Genomic DNA, 20,506 nt, shown 5'->3' on the forward strand with positions numbered 1-20,506 from the left:
GCCGCCACCATCATACCTGTGTCAAAGACATCATCCCCATCCTGCTATTATCTGCTTCTCCTCACTGATCCACCTCATCACGAATATCATCCATTCTTCTCTCACCACTGGAATTGTTCTCTCAGCTTTCAAAACAGCAGCCATAACACCAATTTTGAAAAAAACAGGCTCAGATCCAAAAAATTTCAAATCTTCCATTAATTTATAAATTTAAAAACCATCTCCTCCCAACTTCACTCCCACCTACAGTTAAATAACCTATATGAACACCTATATGAACAATTCCAGTCTGGTTTACGCCCCCTGCACAGCACTGAAACAGCACTTGTAAAAATCACAAACGATCTCCTCCTGGCAGCTGATTCTGGTCTTCTCACTATCCTCATCCTGTTAGATCTCACTTCAGCCTTTGATACCATTTCACACACTGTCCTCCTTCATAGATCGTACAGTATTGGCATCACAAACACACCTCTTCACTGGTTCAGATCATATTGTTCAACTCCGTTGATTCAAATCCCCCCCGTCTCCCGTTTCCTCTGGTGTGCCCCAGGGCTCTGTTCTTGGTCCCCTGCTTTTTATCATCTACATTCTTTCCCTTGGCAATATTTTCCGTAAATGTAACATATATTTTCACTGTTATGCGGATGACACCCAGCTCTACATCTCAACCAAACCAACTACTTCTCTTCCTCCTTCCTCTCTTACAGACTGCCTCAGTGAACTCAAACTGTGGTTCTCATCCACTTTCCTCCAACTCAATAGTAATGAAACCAAAATCTTACTTGTAGGTACAAAATCCATTCTAGCCAAAACCAACAGCTTGTTCGTTACTCTCTGCAATTCCTCCGTCTCACCTTTCTCCCAAGTTAAGAGTATGGGTGTCATCCTTGGGGTGATATAGCTCGGTGGAAGAGTGGCCGTGCCAGCAACTTGAGGGTTCCAGGTTCGATCCCCGCTTCCGCCATTCTAGTCACTGCCGTTGTCCTTGGGCAAGACACTTTACCCACCTGCTCCCAGTGCCACCCACATTGGTTTAAATGTAACTTAGATATTGGGTTTCACTATGTAAAAGCGCTTTGAGTCACTAGAGAAAAGCGCTATATAAATATAATTCACTTCACATCCTTGACAGCACACTATCTTTTCAAGCTCACATAAACAACATTACCCGGTCTGCTTACTTTCATCTACGCAACATTGATCGTCTTCGCCCATCCCTAACCCCACATACTGCTGCCATACTGGTCCATAGCCTGGTCACCTCTCGCCTGGACTACTGCAACTCACTCCTGTTTGGTCTCCCTCACAAGTCACTTCACAAACTTCAGCTTCTCCAGAACTCTGCAGCCCAGATAATCACCAGAACCCCTTCAATCCAGTACATCACCCCTGTTCTGCAAGAACTCCATTGGCTACCCATCAAACACCGTATCCAATTTAAAATAATTATCCTCACTTCTGTAATACAAAGCTATCCATAACCCTTCTCCGTCATATCTCTCTGACCTGCTCCATGTCTCCACGTCCCTCACGTTCCCCAAGATCCTCTTCATCCATCCATCTCACGGTCCCCTTATATAAACTGTCCACCATGGGAGCCCGAGTTTTCAGCCGCTCAGCCTCTCATCTTTAGAACTCATTACCACCAGACCTTCGTAATATAGACTCAATAGCCCTCTTTAAATCAAGACTCAAAACACACCTATTCCTCACTGTTTATTCACTGTAAATCTTATCGATCTTCGTTGTTGTTGTTTTCATCCTTTGAATGGCTCGTCATGTCCAGTGTTGGGACTAACGCGTTACAAAGTAACGCGTTACTGTAACGCCGTTAGTTTCGGCGGTAACTAGTAATCTAACGCGTTATTTTTTATATTCAGTAACTCAGTTACCGTTACTACATGATGCGTTACTGCGTTATTTTACGTTATTTTATATGTAGTATCGGCTAGAAACAGAAGATCTGAGTGTGTTTTATTGCAGCGCTGCGGTTTACAGCTGAGGGTGAATGACGAGGCCGGCGGTTTGTTGCAACTTTGTGACTTTATTGGACGCAGCCATCCACCAAGCTAGAGCACCTGCACACACTCACTGTTGCCGCTCGCTCACCTCTCTCGCCCACTCACTCACTGACGTCACTCAACTCACATGTTGTCATATCTTAAAGGGCCACACACACATACGCTACTATCATAACAACTAACAAGACATCATGGCGAAGCCAGAAGTCGAGTTTTTTTAACATGGAGACATTCTCAATACTTTTCTTTTGTCGAGCACAAAGAAAATAACATTTTAGTTAAATGTAAGTTGTGTCTTGGATCAAAGATCCTATCTACTTAAAGTCAAAGTTAAAGTGCCATTATGTTGCAGCTATTTAAAATAGTTTTGTCAATTTGTTCTGGCCTGAAATAAATTGGCCCTTTGAAACATATCTTTGTCTTTGTGTGTTGTATGTAGACCACATTGCTTTCTGAGTTCAGTGATGCAAATGCATGTCAAGTTGATCAACACATTGTATTATTCTCCAGTGCAATAACAGTACTGAAATGAAGGCTAAAAGGGCATTAATGGGAGCCTTAAAAAAAGGGGAAAAAAAGAAATAACTAAATAGTTACTTTTCACAGTAACGCATTACTTTTTGGTGTAAGTAACTGAGTTAGTAACTGAGTTACTTTTGGAATAAAGTAACTAGTAACTGTAACTAGTTACTGGTTTTTAGTAAATAACCCAACACTGGTCATGTCACACATTAAATCCATTCTCTCCTTCACCTTGGACCCCTTCCAGTTTGCATACAGGGTCAAATGATCAACAGAGGATCCAATTTGCTCTGCCCTCCACCCAGACCTCACCCACCTGCGTAAGAAAGGTTCACATGTGAGAATGCTGTTCATGGACTTCAGTTCAGCATTCAATACCATAATACCACAACAACTCATCTGCAAACTGGACAAGCTGGGCTTTAGCACCTCACTCGGCAACTGGCTGCTTGACTTCCTCAATCAGAGGCCACAAACAGTACATGTTGGTAACAACACCCCCAGCACCATCACACTGAGTACAGGGGCTCCACAAGGATGTGTGTTCAGTCCTCTGCTCTTCACCCTACTGACGCACGACTGCACACAAACTTATAGCTCCAATAACCTCAAAATTTGCGAAAGACACGACCCTGGTGGGTCTCATCACCAAGGACGAGACACACTATAGAAAAGAGGTGGACTTTCTGACCCACGTGGTGCAGGAACAATAACCTCCTGCTGAATGTCAACAAGACAAAAGAGATTGTTGTCACCTTCCAGAAAGGCCACACCCAACACCCACCATTATCCATTGATGGTGCTGCTGTGGAGAGAGTAAGCAGCATCAAATTCCTGGGGGTGCACATCAGTGAGGACTTGTCTTGGACCACCAACAACACATCACTGGCAAAGAAGGCCCAGCAGTGCCTCTACTCTGCGCAAACTTAAGTGGGCAAGTGCTCGACCTCCCATCCTGACTATATTCTACAGAGGTACCATTGAGAGCATCCTTTCCAGTTGCATGTGGGGTGGGGGATGCACCGAAAACAACAGAAAAGCCCTGCAACGCACAATGAATGCAGCCGGAAAAATCATTGGCACTCCACTCCCATCCATGAAGGACTTGTACAACACCCGCCTTGCCCAAAAATATGTCACAATAGTGAGTGATCCAAGCAATCCCACACACAAACTGTTCAGCCTCCTGCCCTCTGACAGGAGCCTCTGCTCCCGCACCACCAGACTCACCAACAGCTTTGTCCACCAGGCTGTGAGGCTGCTGAACTCTCTCCCCTCTCCATCCTCAGCCCGACCCACCAGGGTGACAAAAAGATAGAAAAAACAAAAAATAAATCTGCCCTCCCCTAGAGACACCCTGAATCCACCCATATGACCCACAGAAATGACTTTGCAAATTGCACACATCTGCTGATATTACCTGTCTTTTGCACTAAAAAAACCCATGCATATTTTTGAGGATGTATATCTCCTTTTAATACTTGTAAAAATGATAATAAAACAATAATAATTATATAGTATTTAATTATTATTATTATTATTGTTGTCTTTTTTTTATTTTTTATTGCTACTATAGTAGTTTTTTTAGTCTTTTCTTGTCTATGCATGGGACAGTGAGAAACACAATTTTGATTCTTTCTATGCCTTGCACATGTGAAAAATTGACAATAAAGCTGACTTTGACTTAATTGTTTTAGTTGAGTGTTTAAATATGTATATCTTCTACTGTTTTAATCTGTAAAAGTTTTAGGTGCGTCACGTCCGGTTTATGTGACATCACGCAAATTCACTTCCTGTTGTCATATTCCATCGAGTATCTGTCAATGTTTTTAAGAGTTATGTTGCTCCAAAACCTGTATGTACCTTTCAGCATTAATGGTGCCTTCACAGATGTGTAAGTTACCCATGCCTTGGGCACTAATACACACCCATACCATCACAGATGCTGGCTTTTGAACTTTGCGCCTATAACAATCCGGATGGTTCTTTTCCTCTTTGGTCCAGAGGACACTACGTCCACAGTTTCCAAAAACAATTTGAAATGTGGACTCGTCAGACCACAGAACACTTTTCCACTTTGCATCGGTCCATGTTAGATGAGCTCGGGCCCAGCGAAGAGTTTAACTTGCACTTACAGATGTAGCGACCAACTGTAGTTACTGACAGTGGTTTTCTGAAGTGTTCCTGAGCCCATGTGGTGATATCCTTTACACGCTGATGTCGGTTTTTAATGCAGTACCGCCTGCGGGATCGAAGGTCACGGGCCTTGCCGCTTAAGTGCAGTGATTTCTCCAGATTCTCTGAACCTTTTGATGATATTACAGACCGTAGATGATGAAATCCCTAAATTCCTTGCAATAGCTGGTTGAGAAATGTTGTTTTTAAACTGTTGGACAATATCACATTTGGCTTTGCAGGGTTCTGAAAAAGTCCCATCTTCATGACATAAAGTATCTGCCTAACCTTTTATGCTTTTCCTTCAGGCTCACTTAAGAGCTAAACAGTTGGTGGAGGAGCTTGAGAAGACAAGGAGGACTTTCCAACAAGTGATCCAAGATGCTGCTCTCTGCTCTCAGAAAGAGGTTAATTTCTGATTGCTTCTAGTGCAAGAACAACACATTCTAATATGAGGAATGAAGCAGCTCATCATTGTCCAATTTAAAGGAGCCATATGTAATAATCTGGCCAGAAATGGTACTGCAATCACGGTCAAGATTCTGTAGTCCCCTCCCCCTCTCCCTGACTGAGATTGCCAGATACGCAGCCGAATCCAGCTCGATCGACTGGGCTACTCCAAGGAACTTCAAACTTCCACTGCCTCTTACTAGGGGTTGAGGTGCTAGGACCTTAATAGCTGAATAGACAAGCGTTTTGTCAATAGCAAATCTCTAACCAACACATTTTACACAGAAATTAGTCTATTTTCAGTAAGAAATACGTCATGCCTGCGTACAATATCACAACAAATGGCAATCACATGGTTATTGTCACTACTATCAGAAAACAAAGAAAAAGAAAAACTACAACCAATGCTAGCAATGTTTATACTGGTGAAAATAAGTAGAGCATACTTAGCAGCCTAGTGTACGCCCAAAACTAAAGACGAGACAATTTACCAAAGTTTGCCTATAGGCTACTGTTTCAGATTGCCATATAACTTGGTACATGTAGTCCACAATATGCAAACACAAATGAGGAATTATTTTATGATGTGATTTGGCTGTCTCTATACGTTTCACATCGCCATGACAGCCATGCTAATGTTGGAATCCATTTCCTCAGCGTATCAGCATATTGAGAAGGAAATAGGAAATGACACTACCCATATATTTGTCGAAAATATATTTTGCCCTGTCAGTTGGATGACACATCGACATACAGGCAAATATTTCCCACTATATGTCGATTGTTTCATTGACCGGGCGAGCATGATAAGCATTCGTTGCATGAAAATACTAGCTTTATTAGACAAGATCATAGATTGTACTGGACAATATAGTTTACGTACGAAATGTCCATTTCCATTTATTACAAGTAATAAGAAAACGTACATGCCTTAAATTAGCAAGTTTGGCGTCAGATGAAAAAATATTCTCCGCCTTCAATCGTCTCCATCTTTCAAAGTCATCCCAGATACAAATCCTCGAATAAGTTGAGAATGGTAACGAGGCCTTTTAGATTTACTTAGGTCTGACATGTTTACTAACTTTACCAGTGGCAGTAGCCAGACGGAGGTGGCGGTGCTTAACTGGCAACCTAGATGTGACACACTCACAGACTTTCTAACTGGTCAAACAGCAGAGGGCAGGACATTGAAATGAAAACAATAACAATATTTCGGGGCTGTAAATTGGCTGAACTACTGTTATCAGTTATAAAGGTATTCGAAAATAACATGATTTATTAATGCCTTTTGACATATCAGGGCCATTTAATGATGACTTGACATGAAATTATTACATGTGGCTCCTTTAAAATATACTTTGTAAGTTGTCAAGGCTTGGAAACAAATGCGACTGGGCTATTCAGTTTGTCTTACTGCACATGCATCTCTGTTCTGTGTCCTCTACTCACAATCCCATTTATTTATTTTTTTGTTGTTGTTTTATGGCCTGGTATTGCTGACAACTCACAAAAACAGTTGTTAGAAGACAAGTTAGTAAGTAAGGTTGCTGCACAAACAGAACTCTATCACTTATTCAACAGGTGACTCAAATACGTGAGCTGTGCAACACTGAAATGCAAAGAATGGCTGAGGAGTTGTCTATGTTGCAACTGGTAGGATTTAAACCTACTAAGCAGATACTTACTAAAAATCAAATTCACTCTTGAAATAATGTTTTTTAGTTTTTGTCAAATGCCTACCTCGATCTAAGAGGTGTTCTTGTCTGCAGGAATCTGCCGACAAACAGTCTCAGATAGAAAGGTTCAAGCGAGAAAGAAGAGCTTTAGAAGAGGAACTGCAAAAGGTATTTTTGAGAATTGATCGGAATAAGCATCCAAACTCGGTTAGAAAGTATTTTTGGTGTCCTAACATATGCACGGTATATCAATAATATATCAGAAAATATTTGAACTTTTTGTGTTTGTTTCAGGTGACCAAACGCAGGGAAGAGCAGGAGTTAGGACAACTCAATGCTCTTCATCAGAGGTTTTTAAATGCAGAGAGGATGAAGGAAGAAATGAACATCACTTTGCAAAGCACCCAAAGCAAACTCAAAAAGATAGAAACTGAGTAGGTGGAATACTTATTATTGCTTGGTTTTGCTTCTTTTTAATCTAGGGGTGTCAAACTAATTTTAGTTCAGGGGCCGCACAGAGGAAAAACTATTCCCACGTGGGCCGGACGGGTAAAATCATGGCATAATAACTTAAAAATACGACTAAGACAACTTGAGATTGTTTTACTTTGGCCTAAAATAGAACAAACACATTCTGGAAATGTACATATCCCAAATAATCCACAAGACAAAACACTTTAGGTTAGTTGACAATTCTGAGGAAAAAAATGCAGTTTCAAAAACACTATGAAGAACACAATGAATTTAGACGTAATCTCAGTGTATCTACAAATCAATTAAACTTTGCCACAGCCCTTCTAGGATTGAACAAAAAACTACATAAAGCATAAATGAAAACTTTTGGATGTTTCAACTACCCCGTTTTTCATTTCCACATAGTAATCCTGTGCTAACTCAAAAAACCATACAAAATTAGGTAGAAACTATTCAAATTCTACTGTTCCCTGCCTTCTAGGCATCGTTGTATATTGATAGAAAAATAAAAGCTGTGCAACGTGTGAACAATTTCAACAAACCAAAACTAAAACTTAAAAGACTGACAATATTGCAGTAAATCACACACTGTTCACTTTCTTCAAATGTGCACATAAGACAATCATTTTCACTGAACTATATCAATGTCAATCAATCAGTCAATCAATCAATCAATGTTCATTTGTATAGCCCTAAATCACAAGTGTCTCAAAGGGCTGCACAAGCCACAACGACATCCTCGGTACAGAGCCCACATAAGGGCAAGGAAAACTCACCCCAGTGGGACGTCGATGTGAATGACTATGAGAAACCTTGGAGAGGACCGCATATGTGGGTAACCAACCCCTCTAGGGGAGACCGAAAGCAATGGATGTCGAGTGGGTCTGACATAATATTGTGAAAGTCCAGTCCATAGTGGATCCACCATATCAGTGAAAGTCTAGTCCACAGTGGATCCAACATAACAGCGAGAGTCCAGTCCATAGTGGGGCCAGCAGGAGACCATCCCGAGCGGAAACGGGTCAGCAGCGCGGAGATGTCCCCAACCGATGCACAGGCGAGCGGTCCACCCCGTGTGCCGACCCTGGACAGCCAGCACTTCATCCATGGCCACCGGACCTGAGTGTCTCCCCCTCCACAAGGGAGAGGGGGGCAGAGGAGAAAGAAAAGAAACGTCAGATCAACTGGTCTAAAAAGGGGGTCTATTTAAAGGCTAGAGTATACAAATGAGTTTTAAGATAGGACTTAAATGCTTCTACTGAGGTAGCATCTCTAACTGTTACCGGGACGGCATTCCATAGTACTGGAGCCCGAATAGAAAACGCTCTATAGCCCGCAGACTTTTTTGGGGCTCTGGGAATCACTAATAAGCCGGAGTTCTTTGAACGCAGATTTCTTGCCGGGACATATGGTACAATACAATCGGCAAGATAGGCAGGAGCTAGACCGTGTAGTATTTTATACGTAAGTAGTAAAACCTTAAAGTCACATCTTAAGTGCACAGGAAGCCAGTGCAGGTGAGCCAGTATAGGCGTAATATGATCAAACTTTCTTGTTCTTGTCAAGAGTCTAGCAGCCGCATTTTGTACCAACTGTAATCTTTTAATGCTAGACATAGGGAGGCCCGAAAATAATACGTTACAGTAATTGAGACGAGACGTAACAAACGCATGAATACCGATCTCAGCGTCGCTAGTGGACAAAATGGAACGAATTTTAGCGATATTACGGAGATGAAAGAAGGCCGTTTTAGTAACACTTAATGTGTGACTCAAACGAGAGAGTTGGGTCAAAGATAATACCCAGATTCTTTACAGAGTCGCCTTGTGTAATTGTTTGGTTGTCAAATGTTAAGGTGGTATTATTAAATAAATGTCGGTGTCTAGCAGTGTGCAGTGTCTCTTGCAGCATTTTAAGTTGGGTTACCAATTTTTATTTTACTCCTGTTTGTTTCACGTTGGGTTGAGCAGGAGGAGTCGCAGCCCCGCTTTACCGTGTACCTCTTGCCTGGTATGCTTGTTCGCCCTGGTATAAACTATATGCTAGCCTAACAGAATTGCTATTGCAACATCCAGTGGACACATTTAGAACAGCAGTTTCTTTCATTTAAAAATACAGCTCAATTTTACACTTGGCAAACTCATCTACCGGGCCGGATTGAACCTGTTTGTGTGCCTGAGCCGGCCCACGGGCCAGTTGTTTGACATCCCTGTTTTAATCAATCATACATCTATGAGCAGTCTGAAAACCTCAGTTGTTGAATGCTCTGATACATGTACTGTACTGTGGTACCTTGGTTTTCCTAGGTAATCTGCTACAAAAGGTCTGACTGAATCGTACTCAAAGAGAATTATTTTTTTTTACAATAAATAATAGGCCCTTTTCCACCACAGGAACTTTTACAAGAACTTTCCCATTTACCCTGGTAAATGAAATATCCCCCTCTGTTTCCACCAAAAACTAAATGGTAAATGGGTTATACTTATATAGCGCTTTTCTACATTCAAGGTACTCAAGGCCCTTTGACACTATTTTCACATTCACCCATTCACACACTGATGGCGGGAGCTGCCATGCATGGCGCTAACCACGACCCATCAGGAGCAAGGGTGAAGTGTCTTGCTCAAAGACACAACGGACGTGACGAGGTTGGTAGAAGGTGGGGATTGAACCAGGAACCCTCAGGTTGCTGGCACGGCCACTCTACCAACAGCGCCACGCCGCTGCAAAAAACTACCTGGATACATAGTGAACTCATTTGGTTGCTAGTTGCTATTAGGGAAAGTTCCTGGAGGGGCTGTTAAAAGCCTATTGGTTGAACACAGTTGTGTTTCTAAAACTTTGTATTTAAAATTTCAGCCGCCATTAGAGTATGCGGGCACAACTTGTTTATTTCTTATTTTTTGTGTATTTTATTACAACAGACTTGAAAATGGGGAGAACGAAGAACAAAAGAAACTTTCGACTTACAGGAACTTTTGTGTGCTGAAGAACATTGATTAGTGGGACTATCTTGCAGTGTTTAGTGGTAGTGTTTAAACCAGTATGCAGTTTAATGTTGTTTAATAATTTTTGCAAGCTTCATTTTGATACATGAGAGAAGTGGACGTACACTTTTAAACGTATTTAGAACCACATAAACGCGTTTACTTTTCAACATATTCAGTATACGGACAGACTTCCAAGCGGCGAGCTGTTTCCCTGTGATTCGGCAACCTTGTTGTTTGAGGATAACTGAGAGAGGCAGTAAACGGGCAAACTAAGGTAAATCACATCAAATATTTACTTTCTTATATGCTGTGATAAAATGGCAACAAAGGTAATCAAATAGGTCAACCAACGAATGAGATTTCTCTATAGAATCTCCTCTCTGGTTAACAAAAGCACCATGAGGATTCTGGCGGGAACTCTCGTTCAACCCTTTTTCGATTACGCATGCACCTCCTTGTACCCTAGCACCTCCAAAACCCTCAAATCTAAACGCCAAACATCCGAGAACAAGCTAGTCAGATTACTTCTAGACCTCCACCCCAGATCCCACCTCACTCCTACCCACTTCTCCAAAGTGGGCTGGCTCAGGGTGGAGGACAGAGTAAAACAACTTGCACTGAGCCTAGTCTATAAAATCCGCTACACCTCCCTGATACCGAAGTACATGTCAAACTACTTCCTTAACGTAAATGACTGCCATAACCACAACGCCAGGGGGAGTTCCACTAACCACGTTAAACCCAGATTCCGATCTAACAAAGGTCTTAACTCATTCTCTTTCAATGCCACATCAATGTGGAATGCGCTCCCAACGGGTATAAAAGAAAGGGCATCTCTATCCTCCTTCAAAACCGCAATAAAAGTACACCTCCAGGCAGCTACAACCCTAAACTAACACCCTCCCCGGATTGTTAATAATCAAATGTAAACAATCAAATATCCACACCCCTGATTGTAAATAATGTAAATAATTCAATGTGATTATCTTGTGTGATGACTGTATTATGATGATAGTATATATCTGATAGTATATATCTGTATCATGACCCCGACTTAAACAAGTTGAAAAACTTATTCGGGTGTTACCATTTAGTGGTCAATTGTACGGAATATGTACTTCACTGTGCAACCTACTAATAAAAGTCTCAATCAATCAATCAGTCACACGCTATTTGTGTAGTTATTAGCCTCAAACCGAGTGAACCGAATACAAATAATAACCGTTTAAGGGTTCAGTCAGGTGACAACTGGGGACAAAAACTTGACTGTTTTGGTCAAATTTGGTACTTTGTTTTAAAATGAAATAATGTTTTATCCTTTTGCTGTGTATTTCATAAACTTAAACTTTCGTAAAATAAATATATTGTCTGTTTATTACCATGCAGGTATCAGTGGAGAAAAATACTGTACCGGTCATCCATATGTCATCAGCCTGATTTGCACTGTTAGTAATAACAACGGGGTTACTAACGGTGTTATTTTTTGAGTAACGAGTAATCTAATTAATTATTGTTCCCATCGTTCAGTCAGATCGCTCTCTCACTACATACACGATCTGACTGATACACAACAAGACCGCGCCCAGCTGCCGGAGCAAGGAAAATTGAAAGGTAGCCGATTTTTTAAATCAGATTCATCACATTTTGGAATTTGGATTATTAATGATCAATCATAGAAGATTACTCGCTTGCACAGTTAAAGGCCTACTGAAATTATTTTTATTTATTTAAACGGGAATAGCAGATCCATTCTGTGTCATACTTGATCATTACCGATATTGCCATATTTTTGCTCAAAGGATTTAGTAGAGAAAATCGACGATAAAGTTCGCAACTTTTGCTCGCTGATAAAAAAAAGCCTTGCCTGTACCGGAAGTAGCGTGACGTCACAGGAGCTAGGATTCCTCACAATTCCCCGTTGTTTACAATGGAGCGAGAGAGATTCGGACAGAGAAAGTGATGATTACCGCATTAATTTGAGCGAGGATGAAAGATTCGTAGATGAGGAACGTTACAGTGAATGACTTGAGAGGCAGCGATGGACGTATCTTTTTTCGCTCTGACCGTAACTTAGGTACAAGCTGGCTCATTGGATTCCACGCTCTCCTTTTTCTATTGTAGATCACCGATTTGTATTTTAAACTACCTCGGATACTATATCCTCTTGAAAATGAGAGTCGAGAAGGCGAAATGGACATTCAGTGCCTTTTATCTCCACGACAATACATCGGCGAAATGCTTTAGCTACGAGCTAACGTGATAGCATCTTGCTTTAACTGCATATAGAAACAAAAGAAATAAACCCCTGACTGGAAGGATAGATAGAAAATCAACAATACTATTAAACCGTGGACATGTAAATACCCGGTTAATGCTTTCCAGGCTGGCGAAGGTTAACAATGCTGTGCTAACGACGCCATTGAAGCTAACTTAGCAACCGGACTGCACAGAGCTATGCTAAAAACATTAGCTCTCCACCTACGCCAGCCAGCCCTCATTTGCTCATCAACACCCGTGCTCACCTGCGTTCCAGCGATCGGCAGAAGGACGAAGGACTTCACCCGATGCGTTTGGCGGCCCGGAGACGTAGGAAGTCAAGGTGAGGTTGGCGGCTAGCGCGGCTAGCGCGGCTAGCGCTCCAACAAAGTCCTCCTGGTTGTGTTGCTGTAGTCCGCTGCTAATACACTGATCCCACCTACAACTGTCTTCTTTGCAGCCTTCATTGTTCATTAAAAAAATTGCAAAAGATGTCCAGAATACTGTGGAATTATGAAATGAAAACAGAGCTTTTTGTATAGGATTCTACGGGGTACCATAACTTCCGTTACTCGGACTTCGTCACGCGCATACGTCATCATACCGCGATGTTTCAGCCGGATATTTCCCGGGAAGTTTTAAATGTCACTTTATAAGTTAACCCGGCCGTATTGGCATGTGTTGCAATGTTAAGATTTCATCATTGATATATAAACTATCAGACTGCATGGTCGGCAGTAGTGGCTTTCAGTAGGCCTTTAAAATTAGCTTAAAGGGGGCGGTATAGCTCGGTTGGTAGAGCGGCCGTGCCAGCAACTTGAGGGTTGCAGGTTCGATCCCCGCTTCCGCCATCCTAGTCACTGCCGTTGTGTCCTTGGGCAAGACACTTTACCCACCTGCTCCCAGTGCCACCCACACTGGTTTGAATGTAACTTAGATATTGGGTTTCACTATGTAAAGCGCTTTGAGTCACTTGAGAAAAAGCGCTATATAAATGTAATTCACTTCACTTCACTTCACTTAAAGGGGAACTGCACTTTTTTTGAATTTTGCCTAACGTTCACAATCATTATTATTTTTAGGCAGTTTAACTTGTAAATAAAAGCCAATAGGAGCTCCTCTAGTGATACTGTTATTATAAGCGCTAACGCAGACAAACTATTTGTAGCGGGGCGGTGATCACTTCTGTGGGTGCCTATGTTTACATCATCGAGTGGTCTGCTGCTTCCTCACTTCCTTGCTCCCTGTAAGTTTATTTTAGATCATAAACCATGCATCTTACCAGGACATGAGACATCTGAATAGGTATTACAACAAGTTGGTACACTTTGACAGCCATTTAAGACCCGAAACTGGCAAGGACGACACACAGACCCTTACCAATTCAACCAGAAGCTTGTGGATGGCTACCAAAAGCGCCTTATTGCAGTGAAACTTGCCAAGGGACATGTGGCGCAGTTGGGAGAGGACCCGTGCCAGCAACCTGCGGGTTCCTGGTTCAATCCCCACCTTCTACCAACCTCGTCACGTCCGTTGTGTCCTTGAGCAAGACACTTCACCCTTGCTCCTGATGGGTCGTGGTTAGGGCCTTGCATGGCAGCTCCCGCCATCAGTGTGTGAATGTGTGTGAATGGGTGAATGTGGAAATGGTGTCAAAGCGCTTTGAGTACCTTGAAGGTAGAAAAGCACTATTACCCATTTATTTATGTAACCGAATATTAACATTGCTGTATGTATACTTTTGACCCAGCAGATTTGGTCACATTTTCAGTAGACCCATAATAAATTCATAAAAGAACCAAACTTCATCAATGTTCTTTTTGACCAACAAGTATGTGCTCCAATCAATCTATCACAAAAAATAAGAGTTGTAGAAATTATTGGAAACTCAAAGACAGCCATGACATTATGTTCTTTACAAGTGTATGTAAACGTTTAGGTTGCTATTAGCATATTTCAGTGATCATACAAGTTTATCATCTGAGAAATAGACATTTGATTATTTACAATCCGGGGAGGTGGGGGGAGGGGGTTAGGCTAGGGTTGTAGCTGCCTGGAGGTGTTATTTTAGTACGGTTTTGAAGGAGGATAGCGATGCACTTTTTTTTACACCTGTTGGGAGTGCATTCCATATTGATGTGGCATAGAAGGAAAATGAGTTAAGACCTTTGTTGGATCGGAATCTTGGTTTAACATGGTTTGTGGAACTCCCCCTGGTGTTGTGGTTATGGCGGTCATTTACATTCTGGAAGTAGTTTGACATTATAAATGATACATAACATGTATAAATGAACATTTTACATCACTATTACTTTTATTGAACACTTGTTGGCAAAAATGATGATAAGAAGAAAAGGGAAGAGTAACATGGACACCACCTTTGTACTTTGGTCCCATGGTGGAATATTTTGCATTCATAATCAATAAAGTACAGAGACTAAAAGCCACCAACGTGTGGATTCTTTCTTTAGGCACTTCATTCCGTCGAACAATACGTGGGCAATAGGACTAGTTTTTTACGCCCAATGTTAGGCCATACAATAACTGAGACGGTATATAAAAATTTAAAAGTGATGCATACGAAAACCGAGGTACCACTGTCTGATATTGTATCCAATAATTCACTCATGTACGGATACTTGGATTCACAGATACAATGAGGAATTGTCCCGCAGCCAGGAGGAACTGCAGCGGCTGCAAGGTTGTTTGGCTGCAGCCCAAAAGGACTGTGTCAAAATCAGCGAGGAACGCCTCCAGTTACAGCAGGAGAACTTGCAGGCCCGCAGAGAGATGGACGAGCTGCAGAAAACTCATGTGCTGATCCAAACAAAGACCAAACAACAGGTCAAGTTAAAGTTTAAAGAGAAAATAACGTATACAAACAGTAGAGGTGTCCTGATACAGCTTTGTTTTAAACTTCCAATACGACACTAATATCGGAGCCCTGATTATTTGCTGATACTCATATTGATCGGATACAACATCAGAAGGAATTATACATAAGTTTTTTATTTTTCAATGTTGAATGTTTGAAAAAGGTTTCATCAAGTAATATTAGTGTTTTTCATACCTATCATGGCTAACATATTTTATTATTAACTGTCTGGAATGGGCTTATGCTGTCTTTAAGTTAAAGTGGAGTGGTTATTTGTTCTTTTTTTGGTGATACCTAGTTATCACAATGAATCATGAAGTTAAAAATCATGACAAAGCAAGTTGAAGAACATTTGTAACTGAATATTTTCTAATACGCTCCTGCCTTAGAGACTTTGCATGTGTAAGTAGTACACAACTATAATTATTTGATATTTGTTCATATTGACAAATGTGCTGTTTTAGACTGCAATATAACACAATTAACACTTATTCCAAATGTCTAGCTTGTGTGCTTAGCTGTTGTGTAGCTGCTAGCTCCTAGTAGCTTATAATATACCATGTTTACCTAAATAACTTAACTAAAATACAAGAAATAAAACAACCTTGTGTGCTTATTGGAGGACATTTAGATGTTAACTGGCTGTCCAGCTTTGCACAAGTAAACGCGCTGCAAGACTGCTTGTATTGGAGATTATATATTTTACATGCAAGCCGATATCATCCCAAACTTGTTTTTCTTACCAATATCAGACCGCTATCCGATATTGGATTGGGACACCCCTAAAACAAAAGATTTAAATTATTTGGGAAACTCTTCCTATGAAAATAGATAATTAAACAAAAGCAGAAAGAGAACATATAATATATTTAGGGCCTGATTTACTAGAGGTCGGCGTGTACTAAAACATGCAAACCTGTCTGCACACGTTAAGCGGGCAAAGTGGATTGCGTCTGTTAAAGGCCTACTGAAATGAATTTTTTTATTTAAACGGGGATAGCAGATCTATTCTATGTGTCATACTTGATCATTTCGCGATATTGCCATATTTTTGCTGAAAGGATTTAGTATAGAACAACGACGATAAAGATTGCAACTTTTGGTATCTGATAAAAAAAAGGCTTGCCCCTACCGGAAGTAGCGTGACGTAGTCAGTTGAACATATACGCAAAGTTCCCTATTGTTTACAATGATGGCCGCATGAAGTGAGAGAGATTCGGACCGAGAAAGCGACAATTTCCCCATTAATTTGAGCGAGGATGAAAGATTTGTGGATGAGTAAAGTGCAAGTGAAGGACTAGTGGGGAGTTGAAGCTATTCAGATAGGGAAGATGCTGTGAGAGCCGGGGGTGACCTGATATTCAGCTGGGAATGACTACAACAGTAAATAAACACAAGACATATATATACTCTATTAGCCACAACACAACCAGGCTTATATTTAATATGCCACAAATTAATCCTGCATAAAAACACCTGCGTGTTTGTTACGCTAGCTCCTAGCTCCTCTGCTAGCTCCTAGCTCCATAGAACACGCCAATACAATTCAAACACCTGATCAACACACACAATCACTCAGCCCAAAAGACCGTTCACCAAACCCAAGGTTCATAAAGCTTATATATTTTTAAAAAGTTACGTACGTGACGCGCACATACGGTCAAGCTATCAAATGTTTAGCAGCCAAGGCTGCATACTCACGGTACCTGATATTCAGCTGGGAATGACTACAACAGTAAATAAACACAAGACATATATATACTCTATTAGCCACAACACAACCAGGCTTATATTTAATATGCCACAAATTAATCCTGCATAAAAACACCTGCGTGTTTGTTATGCTAGCTCCTAGCTCCTATGCTAGCTCCTAGCTCCATAGAACACGCCAATACAATTCAAACACCTGATCAACACACACAATCACTCAGCCCAAAAGACCGTTCACCTAACCCAAGGTTCATACAGCTTATATATTTTAAAAAAGTTACGTACATACGCAAAAAAAAGTTGCGCACATACGGTCAAGCGATCAAATGTTTAGAAGCCAAAGCTGTATACTCACAGTAGCACGTCTGCGTCTTTGTCATCCAAATCAAAGTAATCCTGGTAAGAGTCTGTGATGTCCCAGTTCTCTACAGGCGTCTGTGTATCGAAGTCAAAAGTCCTCCTGGTTAGAGTCTCTGTTATCCGAGTTCTTCCATCTTGACTGCATCTTTCGGGAATGTAAACAAAGAAGCGCCGGCTGTGTACTGTTGTTGCTGACTACGTTCGAAAAATACGTCCATTTCGCACCGACAACTTTCTTCTTTGCTTGCTCAGCTTCCTTCTCCATAATGCAATGAACATGATTGCAACAGATTCACGAACACAGATGTCCAGAATACTGTGGAATTATGAAATGAAAACAGAGCTTTTTCGTATTGGCTTCAATGTGGAAGGCATACCCGTGTTCGCCGGTCTACGTCACGCGCATACGTCATCCTCAGAGGCGTTTCGAACCGGACGTTTAGCGGCAAATTTAAAATGTCACTTTATAAGTTAACCCGGCCGTATTGGCATGTGTTATAATGTTAAGATTTCATCATTGATATATAAACTATCAGACTGCGTGGTCGGTAGTAGTGGGTTTCAGTAGGCCTTTAAGTGAGCAGAATAATGTGCGCAGTCCAATTTCCGTCTCTGTCTCCTTTAATATGCAAAATGTATGCTGATCATCAAAACGCCCACTAAATTTGGGAGGAGGAATGCAAGTATAATTATTTTGCACGCACTCAGTGATTTGTCAAGACTTATCGCCATTTTGCGTTTTATTTAGCACGTGTCAGAAAGACGTGCCAACTGATAGTTTCCGCACATGGCTGCAGGATCATTGCTCGAGCTGCACAGACAGACGTTGGAAAGACGACAATCCACCATCCTACGTGTGTGTGTCCACATTTTGGTGGACGGTCAGAAATAAACAATGTCTCGTCTATTCAGCAATTTCCTTTTATAATTGTATAGCTGTTGAATGACTTATGGGGTTAATTAAAATGTATTGTGCTCGAGCTGCACAGACAGACGTAGGAAAGACGAGAATCCTCCATCCTACATGTGTGTCAACATTTTGGTGGACGGTCAGAAATAAAATCTTGTCTATTCAATAATTTCCTTTTATAATTTTATAGCTGTTGGATGACTTATGGGGCTAATTAAAATTAATTCAATTAATGCGTTTTGGTGTCTGCTGCCGTTTTTTATCTACTGTAGTTAGTTTTTTAATTTAGGAAATGTATCACTATAACATACTGTATCTCCCACACAAAAATACATCTTTCACTGTGCATTCTCTTGTGTTTGAGACGCACAAATGCAGTGGTGATGTGAGACACAGCCTCACGCATAGAATTAAGTGTCAGTGTGCATACGTTTTTGTTCTAGATTGCGATTCAGAAAAGGTGTTACATATTATAGATGTTTAGATGTGTGGTAAAGATTGCACCACTTTTCAATTGCACATGCAGTGTTAGTAGATCACACGCAACACGTCCACTCATAGTACAAGCTGTTCTATTTTTTTGCACAGGCTGTTTAGCACGTGGTATTTGGATCTTAGTCAATCAGGCCCTTAGTGTCATATTGACATGTTCAATGAGTTTTAATGGTCAAGATGCTACATTTTTTTTAGATGACACAGATGGATCAGGATTACAGCACAAAGGAGAAGTCTCTTGAAGCACAGATGAGCGACTTGGAAAACAGCAGTCATGAATCAATTGCTGAACTAACACACCTTCTCACAGCACAGCAGAAAAGTATTCAGTGCTGGAAAGTGGAGGCACTACACATGGTGCAGGCCTTTGAAGCTAAGATTAAACATCTTATGTAAGAACCCACAATTGCAGTTTTTAAAAATATATAGTGACACAAAGTTGTGTGTTCAAACATCAATCTATATTGACAAAAGGATCACCATGAAAACAAGACAAAGTGTGACATGAGAGTTTCTCTGTATTTGTTACTTTAGGGAGCAGCTGAACCTACAGCATCAATGTTCACATGAACTGAAGATACAGCTGAAAAACAACAACATTACTATTGCTGAGGTGATCACAGAAACATGCCTGACCTTTTTGATATACTGTACATACAATTAGGGATGTCCGATAATGGCTTTTTGCCGATATCCGATATTCCGATATTGTCCAACTCTTTAATTACCGATACCGATATCAACCGATACCGATATCAACCGATATATGCAGTCGTGGAATTAACACATTATTATGCCTAATTTGGACAACCATGTATGGTGAAGATAAGGTACTTTTTAAAAAAAATTATAAAATAAGATAACTAAATTAAAAACATTTTCTTGAATAAAAAAGAAAGTAAAACAATATAAAAACAGTTACATAGAAACTAGTAATTAATGAAAATGAGTAAAATTAACTGTTAAAGGTTAGTACTATTAGTGGACCAGCAGCACGCACAATCATGTGTGCTTACAGACTGTATCCCTTGCAGACTGTATTGATATATATTGATATATAATGTAGGAACCAGAATATTGATAACAGAAAGAAATGGGGGGAGGGAGTTTTTTTTGGGTTGGTGCACTAATTGTAAGTGTATCTTGTGTTTTTTATGTTGATTTAATAATAAAAAAAACAAATAAATAAAAAAAACAAAAAAAAAAAAACCGATACAGATAATAAAAAAACTGATACCGATAATTTCCGATATTACATTTTAACGCATTTATCGGCCGATAATATCGGCCTGCCGATATTATCGGACATCCCTACATACAATATATATGTAGGGATGGGTACAGAATTATGTACTTTTAAAAGGTACCGACCAAATTTCGTCAGTACTACAGGATATAGATTCACGTAAAATCAAACAGTACCATATTTTGATACTTTGTTGCGTCTGACGTCAAGTCCGGTTGTAGACTCAGCACTTTTCACTTGTCTGGGAAACAGGCGTATTTGTAGTGGACTGCATTTAAGCAATGTTGTAATTTTCGGTGCCAACAAAGCAAGCATGCCTAATAGAAAGCTCTCAAAAGTAAGG

The 20,506-nt window shown here is 40.7% G+C and overlaps 1 protein-coding gene across 1 annotated transcript in view; it reads left to right on the forward strand.

The window, feature by feature from the left end:
• LOC133633413 (sodium channel and clathrin linker 1-like) overlaps positions 1-20,506 on the forward strand; it is a 59,876-nt gene that overhangs the window by 37,658 nt on the left and 1,712 nt on the right. The window contains exons 10-16 of the mRNA XM_062025939.1: positions 5,030-5,128; positions 6,753-6,824; positions 6,941-7,015; positions 7,142-7,281; positions 15,219-15,411; positions 19,113-19,309; positions 19,452-19,530. Coding sequence (XP_061881923.1) covers positions 5,030-5,128; positions 6,753-6,824; positions 6,941-7,015; positions 7,142-7,281; positions 15,219-15,411; positions 19,113-19,309; positions 19,452-19,530 — 855 coding nt within the window. The remainder of the gene's footprint in view (positions 1-5,029; positions 5,129-6,752; positions 6,825-6,940; positions 7,016-7,141; positions 7,282-15,218; positions 15,412-19,112; positions 19,310-19,451; positions 19,531-20,506) is intronic.

Source organism: Entelurus aequoreus, linkage group LG18, assembly GCF_033978785.1.
Source record: "Entelurus aequoreus isolate RoL-2023_Sb linkage group LG18, RoL_Eaeq_v1.1, whole genome shotgun sequence".
Lineage (NCBI taxonomy): Eukaryota > Metazoa > Chordata > Actinopteri > Syngnathiformes > Syngnathidae > Entelurus > Entelurus aequoreus.